This window comes from Schistocerca serialis, chromosome 5 (genome assembly GCF_023864345.2).
Source record: "Schistocerca serialis cubense isolate TAMUIC-IGC-003099 chromosome 5, iqSchSeri2.2, whole genome shotgun sequence".
Taxonomy (NCBI): Eukaryota; Metazoa; Arthropoda; class Insecta; order Orthoptera; family Acrididae; genus Schistocerca; species Schistocerca serialis.
In genome coordinates this window covers 632,640,574-632,657,346 of record NC_064642.1, presented here as the reverse complement: position 1 = coordinate 632,657,346, position 16,773 = coordinate 632,640,574, and the positions used below count along the sequence as shown (strand labels likewise).

General features: G+C 43.0%; 1 protein-coding gene across 1 annotated transcript in view; it reads left to right on the top strand.

The window, feature by feature from the left end:
• Positions 1-16,773, top strand: part of LOC126482280 (thyrotroph embryonic factor-like) — a 629,041-nt gene that overhangs the window by 558,015 nt on the left and 54,253 nt on the right. The window contains exon 2 of the mRNA XM_050106266.1: positions 15,183-15,310. Within this exon, the coding sequence (XP_049962223.1) occupies positions 15,183-15,310 (128 nt within the window). The remainder of the gene's footprint in view (positions 1-15,182; positions 15,311-16,773) is intronic.

The following is a 16,773-nucleotide window of genomic DNA, read 5'->3' as shown; positions in this document are numbered from 1 at the left end:
TACGGCATTATGTACTGTGTGCAGCACAGGATAAGTTCGAAAGACGGTGAATGTTTGTATCAGAAAGACAGTGCATCCCGTCGTATTGCAGCATCTATGAGGCAGTGCTCTGTGGACAATAACAAGCCTGAAACAGACTGGCCTGCTCAGAGTTCCGACCTGAACGCCGTGGAACACCCTTGGGATGAGTTAGAACGTCGTCTTCGTTCCAGATCCCAGCGTCCAACAGCGATACCTTTTCTGGTTGCGGTACTTTAGGAAGAATAGGGTGCCATTCCTCTATATCTCCAGAAAAGTTCAAGCCGCAGTGAATGTGTCTCCAGCAGAGTACAAGTCGTCAAAAAGGCGATGGGTGGTTTTAATGTCCACTAATAGGTTTTCGGCTACTTTTCGAGATATTGTAATGTTGTTACATTAATTTATTCTGCAAGCAGTGCTGCTATTCTAGAGCGTAAAGGTGGGTTAAAAGCTGTGAGCTGTCTGGGGAAGTTAACCTTGCATTACTGAGCAACTGTTTCACCAGGTATCCAGTCTAGCTTACCAAATTCCCAACCAGACTAACATTAATTATAATCTTTTAATAGTCATACGACAACCGGTGATTTATATATACATATAAAAGAGAATTTAAATATAAAGAAATAAATTAGTTTATATTTGGAAATTTATTTTAACATTTATCCTTGAAATTTCAGCATATTAAACTTGATTCATAACTAAACTGGTGCCTTATTTAGGATTGTGAAAATGTGAGTTTGTAATCTTACAGAACACATCAAATATGGAGCCAAGATTGGGAGACTGCATACAACACTGCATTCATAAAATAACACACGAAGAACGTTGAAACATATGGAAGAGGAAATTAACCACTACCAACCGATTCAATTTTCACCCAAAGAAGTTACGTTCGTAGCGCAATCCTGTCCGTCATGTAATTACCACACACTGGTATACTAAATTCATACTAACTCTCTGTGAAATCTTCCCGAAAAGAATAGCTGAGGGCTACTTTGATGCTTACACCACATGCTTCACGTGGTCAACTTGGTTTACAGAAAGAGTATAACTCCACAAAAATTTTGATAATTAAAATAAAGTTACATCGAAACGCAAATTACAAAAGAAAAACCTCGAACTGCTTTCTGTCGTCTTACTATTAACCTGATGGGTCAAACAATTGTATAAGCACGTGGTACTGGTCTCACAAAGTACACCCCACGTGGGTTGAACATAAAGAAAAGTTGCTATATTGAAAAATATTGTCAAGACGAGACGTTATAATCTCACGCACATTCGCATTTAAGATTGATGATCTTAGTTAGAGTTAGTGATCAACAGGTGGTTCCACTTTACTCACAAAGTAGTGACAAAGCAACTACTGGAAGATATTCTGAACTGTACACTCGAATCACACTGCGTTGCAATTTAAGATAACATTAGATATTTTAGAGCTAAACCTGAGATAAAGGTGATTAAATTTTCAGTTAGGCTGAACTTAAGAAATCCATTGTCCTACAGACTTAGCAGACACGCACTTAGCCGGAGATCTTACCACTTCAGACGCTCGCCGCGGCCAGACTGCCGTGGGTCCCTCCTGAGGGGTGCCTCCCAAATACAAACGGAAGTGACCAGAGAGGCAGCTTCCTATACCAACATGCCAAGGGACGGACAGGACAATACCAAGAATAGAAACCTCTCCGCTTTTAGAAAGCGTATCTACCTGTTCCGACGTTGGTCCTACTGTTCTCTAGCAGACAGGCTTGTCTGATACCTTCAAGCATGCAACTAGAAATACATTTGCTCATTCATCCTCTCACACAGAAGGGAAGGGGGATGACAGTATCTTATCATATACAGTATATAAAAGAAAGTGGATGTAGGTTCCGTATGAGACTGTGTGGCATGAATTACATATAAACTGTGTTTTAAAGTGTAGTAGTGTGACAGATCGTTCTTGTTTATGTGTAAAAGTAACACGTTTCACTGCTCAGTCCCCTCCCAGATAGTCAGAAACACCACAGTAAATTTAGAAGAGGCATTTATGCCGTAAATGACAACAGATTTCAGAAATTAACATGAAAGGAATCCAACAGAGACCTTTCAATATCGAACGGAAGGTACTTCGTTTCTCAAGAAAATGCGGCGCAGACAGAACATCACTGGCGAAAACTGGTCACACAAAGACCAATATGAGGCTCTAGAAGTCCCAAATCCTCGGTGTAGCAGCGAAGAACGGATTCGTAAGACTAACAAGCCACGGAAATGAAATTTCTAAGAAGTTTCAAATGTTGTAGCAGACTGGATCACATTCGCAATGGAGATATAAGAAGATATTTGAATAGTTTCTAAGTAACAAAAAATTGACAAATAGGCACAAATGACTTAAGCCTATACCGACCGATAGGCAAAATGCTTTTTGGGAAATTGAAACTGTGTGCCGGACCGAGACTCGAACTCGGGACCTTTGCCTATCGCGGGCAAGTGCTCTACCATCTGAGCTACCCAAGCACGACTCGCGCCCCGTCGTCACAGCTTTACTTCTGCCAATATCTCGTCTCCTACCTTCCAAACTTTACAGAAGCTCTCCTGTTAGTTCTGCAAGGTTCGCAGGAGAACTTCTATAAAGTTTGGAAGGTAGGAGACGAGATATTGGCAGAAGTAAAGCTGTGACGACGGGGCGTGAGTCGTGCTTGGGTAGCTCAGGTGGTAGAGCACTTGCCCGCGAAAGACAAAGGTCCCGAGTTCGAGTCTCGGTCCGGCACACAGTTTTAATCTGCCAGGAAGTTTCATATCAGCGCACACTCCGCTGCAGAGTGAAAATCTCATTCTGCTTTTTGGGAAGACTGAGAACTGGTGGACCAAAACCGACGCGCATGACAGTTGTCAGTGTTGATGATACATGCGGGTAAGTTAACAGCTGACGCAGGCCAGTCTACAATGAAAAATTATCTCTTTTAGACTTAGAAAAATAATCGAAGATTTCAAGTACTGACGTTTGCGTAACTCCGTGTCACCACCTATGTTCCATTTGCTGCCCTCCATCACCAAATAACCATGAGGAAGAACAACAGCATTCTGTCCCGTGGAGCGGACGTCTTTAGCCATTAAAAGGACCATTATGAGTAAATGACGCCGTGCTCTTTTTTAATACTCGCTCCCGGTAGGCGTTACAGTCCTTCAGCCCCAGGAGGCTACCGATGGTGAAAGCCGGTTCTTCAAGAGCAACATATCACTCCCTCCGTCTTCCTTCTCTAATTTCTTCGAATCACCGACTTGAAGGCCACGTCTTCTATTGTCCCGCAGCTTCCTCCCGTCTTCTGCCAGATGTATTGTTAGTACCAAGGTTGTTCCAGTGACTTCCTTCATCATTGTCGTCCCTGTTTGTTTCAGGATCGCCTGGCCCTCTCGATTCCGCCCTTCCGCCCAAGAATTTATACTATTTATGAGTAACTCCCTAGTAAATTGCATGATGAGAAAATGATCCACCGTCTTGTCCGTTTATTCGTATTACCGGTTCTGACTTTTCTCTGAGGTCATCTTCAGAGCCAAATCTAATTACTGCGAGACCACAGTTTCACAAAGGCTCTGAATAAATACGATCCCGAATAAACACATAATGTGACTTTTTCACTCTATTAAAAGTGCTCGCCTTGTCCTCTACTTTGTTTTCAAATATGATGATCCACAGTGACCTCGTACTGCTTTACGTTGAAAAGAGCGGAGCTGAGCTGGAAATGGTGGTCCCGATCAAGAGAATTAATTATAAATTTTAAAAGCGAGAAAATGCAAGAACTATCTGAATGTATCAGGTAAGTGCCGATAACGTTTGCCACTTGCATACTGCGTCTTGCGTGCGGAACGAAGGGCTAGAGAGTGAGAGTCGTGAACAGTTCGCCAGTGACCATTTGCACCTATTCAGGAAGCGACTGCAGTGCAGCGGGCGGAACACAACACGAGAGGAGCGGTAACGAAGCAAGCGAGCACTTCCAAGGTTGGGTGGTTCGCATTGGAAGATTTCATTTACTACAGTGCAAAACAGTGGAAACAAAATTACACTGTTCTACAAAAAAACCTTTTTTTCTATTTCTGATAAAAAGTATTGTGATCCTAGTTGTAATTTGAGTGCTGAATTGAAAACTGTTTTTGGTTTTTTTCTGTCAGGGATAGTTTATGAGTAATCGCAATTTTATTTCTCTTTTCAGTTTCTGATGTAGTGCAGCAAACGTGAGGTGAGATTCGACAAACAAATGCACATCTTTATGATGTTATAAGTTCATCACATTAATGGAGGGTGGGATCTAACGTATAACACAGTAACCTTTGTGTATACACTTTGAAGCATTTATTTGACATGAGAAATTACAGAAAATTGACAAACAATGAGCCACTGCCTTGTAATGCACATCACTTTTTTCTCTTGTATTCTGAATCTTTCTTCTCTCGAATGATATTTCAGCAATAATCTGCTAACATAGAAGGTACCCACTTCCCTTCATAGTGCCTTTTATGGTAGAAATGTCTTTATGGAATCTTTCCGCATGTTCATCCGATACGTCACTACAACTCTCTGTGAAGTAGTCCAGATGAGAGTCCATCATATGTACCTTTCAAAGACATATTGCTCCCCAAATCCTGATATACTTTGATCATATCCTTCACCATTGCTTTGTAGTTAGTAGCTCTTCTTCTTCCGAGGAAGTTTTCCGACATCATCTTGAAACAGTCCCATGCAGTTTTTTCTTTATCAGTTAAACATGCTTCAAAATTTGCATCTTTCTGCAGCTCTCTGATTTGTGGGTCCACAAATACACCTTCCTTTATTTTTGCAGCTGAAAGACGGGATAATTTGGTAGCTAGATATGCAAACCCACAGCCTGTTGTATCCATGGCCTTCACGAATTGTTTCAGGACAAGTTTAATGTGAAGCGGTGGAAGTAGTATATATTCAGGAGCTACCAGACTTTCACGTTGTACATTCTTTTCGCCAACTTTCCCTCTTCGCCTAGGCCATTTCTTTTTCACGTAGTGAGAATTTTGGTCTCGACTATCCCACTCGCAAAGAAAACAGGCATACTTTGTGTCGCCTTGTTGCATTCCCAGTTCCATAGCAATTACCTTGAAATCTGCACATATTTTCCATTTGTGTTCATTGTATTTTAATGAATTTAGCATCCTTTGTACGAATTCGTAATTCTCTTTTGTGAAACTAGCGTAAGATACTGGAACAGTGGGCATTTTATTTCCGTTACGGAGCAAAACACTCTTCAGACTTGTTTTCGATGCGTCTATGAAAAGTCTCCACTCCAGTGAAATATAAGTGAAGGTCAGCACTTTCATCAGGCCAGCAACGTCATTGCAAAATGTCAGTGCTTCGTCACTTGAAAAATAAGAAATAAAGGCATGTTCTCTGTGCCTGAACACACTGATTTTAGTACTTTGGTGCAGCAGATTATACTCTTGTAATCTTGAACCAAGCAGCTGCGCCTATTGTTTACTTAGTCCTAGATCACGTACTAAATCATTTAAATCTGCCTGTGTTAACATATGTGGCGATGACTCACTTCTGCAGTGATATAAGGAATCATCATCTGTGATTTCTTCAGTACTACTTATTTCACTGTCACTCAGAATGTGACCTCGAGCTCTTGAAGGTTCTGGAAGATTGTCGGAATGCTGAACTGGCATTCTCGCTAAAGGCAAATCTGGGTAAACAATGTGCCTCTTCGACTTTTTGCTTGTAAAACCCTGAATTTTTGTTAGACAGAAATAACAATCAGTAACATGGTCCTTAGGCTCCCTCCACACCATGGGAACAGCAAACAACGCCACATTCTCTTTACCTTTCCACCACTGAATTAGTTTGCAGTAACATGTAGCACAACAGAAATGTGGTGCCCATTCTTTATCTTGGTCTCCTACCTCTACTCCAAAGTAATGTTTGTATGCTTTCTTTATGACTATGGAAATTTTCTTCCTATTTCTGGCAAAAGTGAACTTCCCACAGATGTAGCAGAAGTTTTCCGGCTTATATCGACATCCACGATGACGTGGCATTTCTGCAAATTTAAAAATACCACTTTGGTAATACACCTGTATTAAATTAATAGTAGGGAACTAGAGGAACGCTGATTTGTAAAAACAAGCAGTCGTTTTACCTTCAGCACCAGGCTCAATCAGTTTACACACAGGAATTAAAAAATTCAACCGTGCTCAGAAATATGACAGACAGTCACTTGTCAGTCAAAACACCCACTCGTTAAGACTGACACAAATTGCGGCTAACACCACTGTTGTAAACTCGATGCACCTGCCCCTAGGAGGTGTGAAGCTTTACTGCCGAGGCAGCGACCGGCTGTCGCCGTTCGAGTTAATGAGATGTTTCAGGTGGTCTTAATGACATAGGTGTGGCAGCGGTAACCTAATGATGTCTGATTCTTCCCACCTGCTGTTGCACAAGAAATTATCACGTTCTATCACTACTGAATGCGGCAACATAACCGTGTTTCTCTATAACGTCTCTGTGTTAGCCATGAATTGTGAATATACATATATATACGTATTACATAAAAAGTATCCCTGACAACGATATTTTGTTTACATATTTGAATTTCCCACGGTAAAATGGTCTAGAAGCACATACTTTAATATCAGAAATAGAACCCATGTCGAACAGTGTTATCGGTTCAAAACGCCGTCTAGTCTTCTGCGAGTTGCCTAATCCCTTATGGCGAATGTCGGGATGTTTCCTTCGAAAGGGCGTGAACGATTTCCTTTCCCATCCATCCGTAATTCAACTTTGTACACCGTACTTACCAACTTCGTCGTCGACGCGAGGTGAAACACTAAGCTCCCTTCCTTTCCTTTCTCCCGCGTTTACTCACTGCAGTTGTACGAAAAAATGCAGACCAGGTCACTAACTAAACATAAACAACATCAGCCGAATAAAGACAATTTATTGTCACGTGTATCTTCTTCTTCTCCTCCTTTTCTCCGTCATCGTCGTCGTCGTCGCTTCGCCATACTGAGGGCCAAGTGTCTTTCTTATGAGTAAGGGACATTAGGAAAATTCCCTCGCGGATGGCTTGCCGGAACCAAAGTCGGTCTTGTGTTGTCTCTATTGGGATCTCCAGTTGTTCCAGACCGAGGCGACCCACTTCCCACTGTGTAGATTCTGTTGGTGAGTTTTTCGAGGTTCATGTGGGCCAGCGGGTCAAGTGTTCGTAGAAGGCCAATCGCCTTTTCCACACACGCATGACGATGCCCTCTTGGTGTTTGTGCAGCTCGTCGTTGTGCCAGATTCCGTGTGTGCCTTCCTCTTGTTTTGCTAGTCCTAGTATCTACCTCAGGATCTTTCTCTCTTTGATTTCCAGTTACCTGAGTGGGCCCCTTCTGGCCATTACGATGCATTCGTTATGTCAAGCCTAAATATCTTAAAGTTTCGCATTTTCTGTTGCACTTCAGCCAAATTGCACAATTAAATGGGTCTCCGATATTGCTCGGTAATCATCAAATCTTTCCGTCCAGCTGTTCCACCACTCACAGAACACAGGCGAATACCAGGTGTAGAAGAATTCCCCTATAGATGGTGCTAGCCGTCAGTGTAGGGCCCGTGAGACCGCGTCTGCAGCGCCATCTGCTTCCAGTAAAGGCTGACGACGAATGTCACACACAGTAACCCAATTTCCATACATTGACATCAGTTTCAAACCCGTAAATACGTAGAGTTTTGTGTCTACGAACTACGATATGCAGATAGCATTGGTTCTCTGTTACCATTTGAAGAAAACTGCTGCAGAATTGCATCGAATGCTTGTCGAAGCTTTCGGAGAACATGCTCTCGGGAGTACACAGTATTTCCAGTGGTTCAAACAATTCAAAAGTGATGATTTTGACGTGAGAAACGACGCGGGAAACCACCGGAGAAGTTCGAAGACAACGAATTGCAGGTGTTATTCATCAAGATGATACTCAAACTCAACAGGAACTCGAGGAACAATTGAATGTGACGCAGAAAGCCGTTTCTCTTCCTTTGAAAACTAAGAGAAAAGTTCAGAAAGTGGAAAAATGGATTCCGTATGAACTGAATGAAAGACATCAAGCAGTTCGAAAGACCACTTGTGAAAGTCGTTTCTCCATCAAACAGTGACAGGTGATGAAAAGTGGATATATTTTGAGAATCCTAAGCGTCTTAAATCATGCGTGAATCCAGGCAAACCATCGACACCCACTACAAGACTAAAGCACGTTGGAAAGATGGCAATGCTCCTTGTTTGTTGGGATCAGAAGTGTGTCACCTATTATGAGCTGTTAAAACCCGGTGAAACCGTTAACACTGATCGCTAACAGCAGCAAATCATCGATTTAAATCGAGCGTTACGTGAAATACGACCGGAGTATGGAAAACGGCAACACACAGTCATTTTGCTCCATGATAACACCCTATGACGCACAGGGAAACGATCGAAGAGTTCAGTTGGGAAATACTAGGGCGTGCGGCTTATTCTCCAGACTTGGCTCCTTCCGATTATCATCTGTTTGCATCATTGGGACACGCTCTCGCTGAACTACGCTTCAAATCGTATGAAAATGTACGAAAATGCTCACTGACTAGTTCGCTTCAAAAGAGGAATTTTTTTGCTTGGCATTCATAGCCTGCCGGAGAAGTTGGGAGAAATGTATAATTAGCAATGGTGGAGATTATTTTGAATAAAATATTGTTTATCGGTTTCAAACAACAGACGTACAATTATTGCAACCATATTCCGGTTTCATGCTTCTACACCTGGGGGTAAGTTACAACGACGAAAAATGCTGTTCAAGCGAATGCTCTGTTCTGTTTGTACTGTGGCGAGCGTCGAAGTGGAGAGCGCGGAAATGGTTCATTGGAAGAGAGACAACGGAAGGAACACGAACGAGCAGCTATGAACCGAGCACGACCGAACTTTGTTCGCTAGTGCCCGCTTAGCATTCACACCCGAAAGAATGCTCTTTTCGCTGAAGATCGCTCTGTGTAAAGCATTCTTCACAGAAAGCGGCACCCTGCCAGGCTGCTTTTGTGAGACGAAGCGAATGACGACGAGGGCACACGCATAACTAGTTACTTTGAGGATCCTGTGAGAGACTAGTACAAATATCACAGGCGTACGAAAGAAAAAATTTTTAATGAAGTTGCCGATACTTCTGGCTTTTAGTGAACTGAATCCTAAAATTTTAACGGAAAAGCCATGTAACTCACCATTTTTTTTTAGAATTAACACTATAATTTAAGAAAAATGCAATATTAGCGATTGTAATTATACATATTTTACATTCCACTTCAATTATGTAGAGTTAAAATTTCGGTAGCCGTGGCTGCACTGACTAGTATATTTGTGTCACAACTACAGGGGGGGGGGGGGGGGGGATAAAAACTGGCCCTGGAAATATTTTATGCAACATAAGATATAGGCAACGCAACTTACATCATCTGCCCGAGCTACGGACGACGTAAGTTTGGTTGCCTACCTAAAGGTGCATAGAATATTTTATGGGCCGGTTTTATTTCGCCCACCCTATACTGTAATAAACTCTTCGGCTCCTCTTCTCTTCAGATGAACTGCATGGACCGGAAAAAATATATAACACCTCTACACTTACACGTAAAGTTGTGCCTAATGAAAGACTCGGTGAAAGCCTTCCCAAAGTACGGAGAATGCTTAAAGTACCTCTGCGAAATGTTTCCTCATCTAGCAGAACCAAGATTCAAAGAAGGTGTGTGTGTGTGTGTGTGTGTGTGTGTGTGTGTGTGTGTGTGTGTGTGTGTGTGTGTGTTTTAGTTAGACCTGACAATCAGAAAACGAAGTCCGATTCCAGCGTTGAACAAAAATGACCCTGAGTGAGTGGGAAGCTTCGGCATAATTCAACCCTGCGTTATATTTCCGTTGTAGCACACACGTTGGATAGATCAAGAAATTAGGTTGTTTGACGAGCCTGGAGGTTCACGTGATAAAAGGATAAATTTGAGTCGATATGGAAGGCGTAGGGAAACTCATATGAGACTCAGAATATAATACAGTTTTGAAAGGCTGGCAATCAAATAACTCAGAAGGGATAGATAATATTCCTTTGGAATTTCTAAAATCACTGGAAGAAGTGACAATAAAACGACTGTTCAAGATGGTCTGCAGAAACTATGAGACTGGAGACTTACCATTAGACTTTCGGAAAAATATCCGCACAAATGAGAAGGTAGCGGGAGCAGAAAGTGCGAAAAGTATCGTACTCTAAGTTTAACATCTCATGGATCAAAGCTGCTGACGCGAGTAACATACGAAAGAATAGAATAGAAAAGAAAATTAAGGATCTTTTAGACGACAATCAGTTGGGGTTTATGAAAGGTAAAGTAACCAAAAAGGAAACTCGTCGTTTCGCTTGATAATGGAAGCAAGGCTTAAGAAAAATCAAGACGATTTTCAACCTAGAAAATGCGTTCGACAAAGTGAAATAGTGAAAGACGTTTGGAAATATGGGGAATATAGGAGTAAACTGCAGGGAAAAGGTGTGTAGCATACAAAATGTACAAAAATCAATGGAAACAAAAAGAATTGACGACCAAGAACGAAGTGCTAAGATTAGGAAAGATATATGAGAGAGGCTGCAGTCTTCCACGCCCACTGTTCAACGTGTACATCGAAGAAGCAATGACGGAAATAAAATAAAAGTTTCCGTGTGGGATTGAAAATCAGGGTGAAATGATGTCGGTAATAAGATTCGCTGATGATATTACTACCCTCAGTGAAAGTGGAAATGAATTAAAAGACTTATTAAATGGAGTGAACAGTCTCACGAGCACAGAATGTGGACTGACAGTAAACGAAAGTAATGAGGAGTAACAGGAATGAGATTAGCGACAAAAACATCAAAATTGTTGACCAAGAAGTAGAATGCTGCTACCTTGTAAAAAAAAATAACACATTACGAAAGAAGCATGGAGGCTATAAAACGTAGACTAGAACGGGAAAAGGGGGCATTCCTGGACAAAAGAAGACTGCTGATACTATAAAGTGAAGCAATTCTGCTACCATGGAAACAAAATAACACATTACGAAAGAAGCAAGACGACAGGGACTGTGAAAAGAAAGAGAATAGAATCGTTGGAGTTCTGATGCTACAGAAGTATGTTGAAAATTAGGTGGACCGATAAGGAATGAGGTGGTCTCCGCAGAATTGGCGAGGAGACGACGATCTGGAAAACACTGACAAGAAGAAAGGACAGTATGATACGACATGTGTGAGGGAATAACTTACATGGTGCTGGAGGGAGCTGTAGACAGTAAAAACTGTAGGTGAAGACAGAGATTCGAATATATCCGACCAATAATTGAGGACTTAGCTTGTAAGTCCTATCATGAGATGAAGAGATCGGCTCTAGAGAGGCGTTCGTGACAGTGAATCAAAACAAGTCAAAAGATTGATGACAAGAAAAAAAGGCGTATGATAAACTTGTCTAATGCTTGTTCGCTGGCATCTTCAGCACTCTGTGCAGAATATGGAAGATTATGTTAAGATTTTAGAGGTCATCAGAAGCAGGTACGGACCAAGCAGTTGCAGCCATACATTTACTGTTATCGCTCATATGTGGCTTTTTTTCTTTAATTGGCTTTCGGTACGTGCCCTTATGACCATTTCAACAGCAGAATGTCAATTATGATGATATGAACGTAAGGGCAACACAATACCCAGTCCGCAGGTGGAGAAAAATCTCCGACCAGGCCGGGAATCGAACCCTGGTCCCTTCGTTTAGCAATCTGCCGCGCTGACGTCGCAGCTGTGGAGGAGGACCGCTCCCACGTTCGCTGTTCAGAACAGAAGGTTGGAACATCAGCTGAGACACCCGCTGTCCAGCACGGGCCGTTTCAGTGTCCGCACTGCGCCCTTGGACGGCCGGCAGTGGTGACGCGGCGCTACGCAGCGGAGATAACGGCGTGTGGCAAGTGCGTCACGCACCGCACCGTGTCTCATACTTTCGGGCGGCGGCAAGGACACTGCTACCGCACAGCGGCGGCGCCCGTCTGCGTTGTAAACGCCTGTCTGCGGCGGGAGAACACATGTTTACGTCGTACCGCCGTAATCCTCAAACCGCACCGTTCGTGCTGGAAACGCATTCATCTACAGCGTCCTCGAATAGGTCGTTAGCGTCGAGACCTTTGCCATTATCAGTTCTCAGCCTGTGGCCAGACGCTACAACCAAAACAGTAGACTTTTATTCTTCCTTCCTGACTCGTCTCCAGCATCTTAACAGCTCTCACGTCCGTATCGTGCACGCAGTCTCTGTTGTTTTCGTGTATTGTCCGAACTGTTCATGTCCAGTAGAGCAGCTCACTCCTTACTTCTATCGCGTGCCTCTACATTAGACATCTTTATGGTGGAAAGAATATAAAGGAATGAGCTAATGTCACTTACAGTTCGAGAACACGCTGATATGCAAAATTTCTCTACCGTCGTAACCATCTCGTTAAATTTTCCGAATTCGTATGTTATTTTTACTTCTGGCTTTGAACTCCGTCAATCGGATTGAAATCTTTATTCACTCAGGAGGTTAAAAAGTAAATATTTAACACTATTTGATACATTACTCATCTGAGCCCAGTCATGAAAGACAGCAGATGCTCCTGATTTCTTTCATATATGTAGCAGATTATTCAAATTAATGTGGTTTTTAAAGAATGCACATAACTAAGGTTTAGTTTCTCACCTGGTATAGTCTTTTACGTATAATGTATCAGAAACTTAAACCTGTACGCTTGCAAAGAACGCAAGAAACCGTAGACCATTCTTATTCTTCGGAAAACCACTTCCAAATCGCGAAAAAACTGACTATCTGAATTACACCATGCTACCAGCGATTATAGTGCTTAATTAGAGTCTCAAGATAATGGCAGGTTATATATATATATATATATATATATATATATATAAAGGTATCCCAAGAAAACACGGACGAGCCTTAGGGACACTTTCCTTACACCGAAACAACGAAAACGTCTACTAAACATGGGCTCTAAAATGCACAACTTAGAGCTGTGCGCGCTTGTTCATCTTCGATACTATGAAACGGATCTCTTCTACGGCGTGGAGGAGGTAGTACGGACCACACCAAGAACAAACGTCAAGTAAACATAGGGTCTGAAATGCGTACTTTAAGAGCTATGAGCTCCACCTTCTCATCTTCGCTAGTGCGAAACACATCTCTTCTACTGAACAAGCTCTTAAGATATGCATTTTGGAGCCGATGTTTTATTAGACACATTTTTTCTTGTTTGGTGTAAGGAACCTGTCCCTAAAGCTTGCCAGTGGTACCTAGATACCTACACATATCAGTGTGTTCGTTCTTTTTTCTGTGGGTCGAACATTCCCACAAATACATCACGAACTTCACGACCTGATGTTCTCTGCATGGCTTTCAGTAGACTAGCCTGTCAGTTTTGACTAACCATTTTGCGTCGATGTGTCCACACTTCAACACCTAACCCTCTCGGCAGGAGAAAATAAACATTAACAGCTTGCTCTTACCACATGTACTTGGAGGTACTAACCAAGCTAAAAACATACTACTCTTAATAGCCGTCCTTAGTCGCCAATAAAAGTATCTGCACTTTAATGGGTATAAATGCAGATATTTCCACTGGTGATTGAGGATGGTGTACTGAACAACATTACATAAGTATGTATGTCATTTGTAGACTAATAATTATAGCTATTACAAAAAAAAAAACTCTGCTCGAACAGGCCACGAAGGCTCAACTGTGCCGCCCGGCCGCCGTATCATTCTCAGCCCACAGGCATCACTGGATGCGGAAATGGAGGGGCATGTGGTCAGCACACCGCTCTCCCGGCCATATGTCAGTTTACGAGATCGTATACCTATCACAAGTCATATGTTTTTAGGTTGGATGGCACCTCCAAGTACATGTGGCAATAATGGTTATTTTCTCCTGGGCAGCAAGTCAGATGTTGCAGTGTGAATGTGTCGATGTAATACAGTTAGTCTATAGTGACAGGCGTTGTCCACTCATGATGCAGCTACCGCCATGCAGAATATATCATGTCGTAAAGTTTGTGATGCGTTTTTGGGAAGACTATTTGACCCACATATGTGTGTACATATTAAAGTGCCACATGCAAAAATATCTGAACTTATAACCGTTAAACCCAGTGTGTGTGTGTGTGTGTGTGTGTGTGTGTGTGTGTGTGTGTGTGTGTATGTACTTCTAAATCCAGACTCCTGTGTGTGGTGGAGAGTACTTTGTACCAATATTAGTGAATTTTTGTCCTGTTCCTATTGCGTATGTACTGAGGAAACAATGTAAATTCGAATCTTCTGTATAAAAAGGACTTTCTCCTCATGAAATCCTGTTAGGCGGATGGGGAGGAGGAGTACCAACAGGGTTTCGCTCGAGAACAACTTCGCCTTTGTGTCAAATATTGGAATTTACATTTTCTTAGCTGTTCAGTTACTCTTTCTCCATGGGCTATGCTGACCTGTTGCTACTTTAGACGTGTCTCTAAATTCGTTCGCTTTCAGATGCCTCTCCTACTGGATAAGCGCTCTATACGCCGGGGCAGCGTTGATCTCACCAGCGTCTTGTAAGCCGTTTCCTTATAGACGAAGCCGAGAGCTACTGTCTTCACGATTCTTACAGTGCTGCGTTTAATTGCTGCTGAAGATTTTTGCGACAGTTAGGAAGGCAAAAGGAAGTAATAAATATATTTTTTTTTTAGGCTGGCGGTAGGCTATAAACCATGTCACATGAAGCATTTCTTGGGTAAGGGTATGCGCAAGAAAGTAAAATTTTCGAGTAGTATTACCTTTCCACATGTCTTATGTAGGATTAGAATACAACGATGTGTCTCTGAGTAGAATAGAGACGTAAAGTAACACTCTCTTAGGCCTGGGCGCGCTGTATCTCTCGAGTACATACTCAAAGCTATACTTTGAATTTTATCTAATAGCTGGTAGTGTTTAGAGACTAAAATTTTCTTACAGACGGTGCAGTGAGGCTGTTTTGAGGTGAGTGCTGGCTGCCAATGTACAATTACAGGCTCCGCGTCTTATCTGTTGGTCGTATATTCGGAGAGACGTCCGTACTGATAGACTGGTTTGATTGCCAGTAAAGACGAGTGCTCTGTGTGTGTTACAGGGAAGACCAGCGGCAAGGATGGCCCTGAAGACAAGAAGGACGACGGCGAGCTGTGGTGCAACGTGGAAGCGCAGGCCGCCTTCCTGGGACCCAACCTCTGGGATAAGACGTACGACGCCGACCTGAAGGTGAGTACACCTCCCAACACTCTTAAACAACGTCACAAAATGATGCATACTTCCATCATTCCATGCGAAAGCGCTACCCACATTAGCTACAGATTTTACACGGGGATTTTGATAAACCGAAACCCAGTTTTTTAATTCAAATGCACTCATGTCAAAAGAAAATGATCCGTTTGGTGTCTTTCAAGTCTCTCTCTCTGCTGTGTATTCTCATAAACAGCTACTCACATTAAACGGCTGTGTAAAGTAACTATACGTGAGGATAACTACCACTCGGACTGTGTCTCAAGACTCTTCGTTCCTTTGAAGTGGTGCAATGACGTGCCACGGCTGCGACAGTCAGCCATAGCACGAGGTAAAGAGGTAGGACGTAGCATGAGCTGCATAAATCATTTACACTACTGGCCATTAAAATCGCTACACCGCGAAATTTAACCGACAGGAAGAAGATGCTGTAATATGCAAATGATTAGCTTTTCAGAGCATTCACACAAGGTTGGCGCCGGTGGCGACACCCACAACGTGCTGACACGAGGAAAGTTGCCAACCAATTTCTCATACACAAACCAACAGCAGTTGACGAAGCGTTGTTGTGATGCCTCGTGTAAGGAGGAGAAATGCGTACCATCACGTTTCCGACTTTGATAAAGGTCGGATTGTACCCTACCGCGTTTGCGGTTTATCGTATCGCGACATTGCTGCTCGCGTTGGTCGAGATCCAACGACTGTAAGCAGAATATGGAATCGGTGGGTTCAGGAGGGTAATACGGAACGCCGTGCTGGATCCCAACGGCCTCGTGTCACTAGCAGTCGACAAGACAGGCGTCTTATGCGCATGGCTGTAACGGATCGTGCAGCCACGTCTCGATCCCTGAGTCAACAGATGGGGACGTTTGCAAGACAACAGTAATCTGCACGAACAGTTCGACGACATTTGCAGCAGCATGGACTATCAGATCGGAGACCATGGCTGCCGTTAAACTTGACGCTGCATCACAGACAGGAGCGCCTGCGACGGCGTACTCAACGACGAACCTGGGTGCACGAATGGCGAAACGTCATTGTTACGGATGAATCCAGGTTCTGTTTACAGCATCGTGATGGTCGCATCCGTGTTTGGCGACATCGCGGTGAACGCACATTGGAAGTGTGTATTCGTCATCGCCATACTGGCGTATCACCCGGCGTGATGGTATGGGGTGCCATTGGTTACACGTCTCGGTCACCTCTTGTTCGCATTGACGGCACTTTGAACAGTGGACGTTACATTTCAGATGTGTTACGATCCGTGGCTCTACCCTTCATTCCATCCCTGCGAAACCCTACATTTCAGCAGGATAATGCACGACCTCATGTTGCAGGTCCCTTGCGGGCCTTTCTGGATACAGAAAATGTTCGACTGCTGCCCTGGCCAGCACATTCTCCAGGTGTCTCACCAATTGAAAACGTCTGGTCAATGGTGGCCG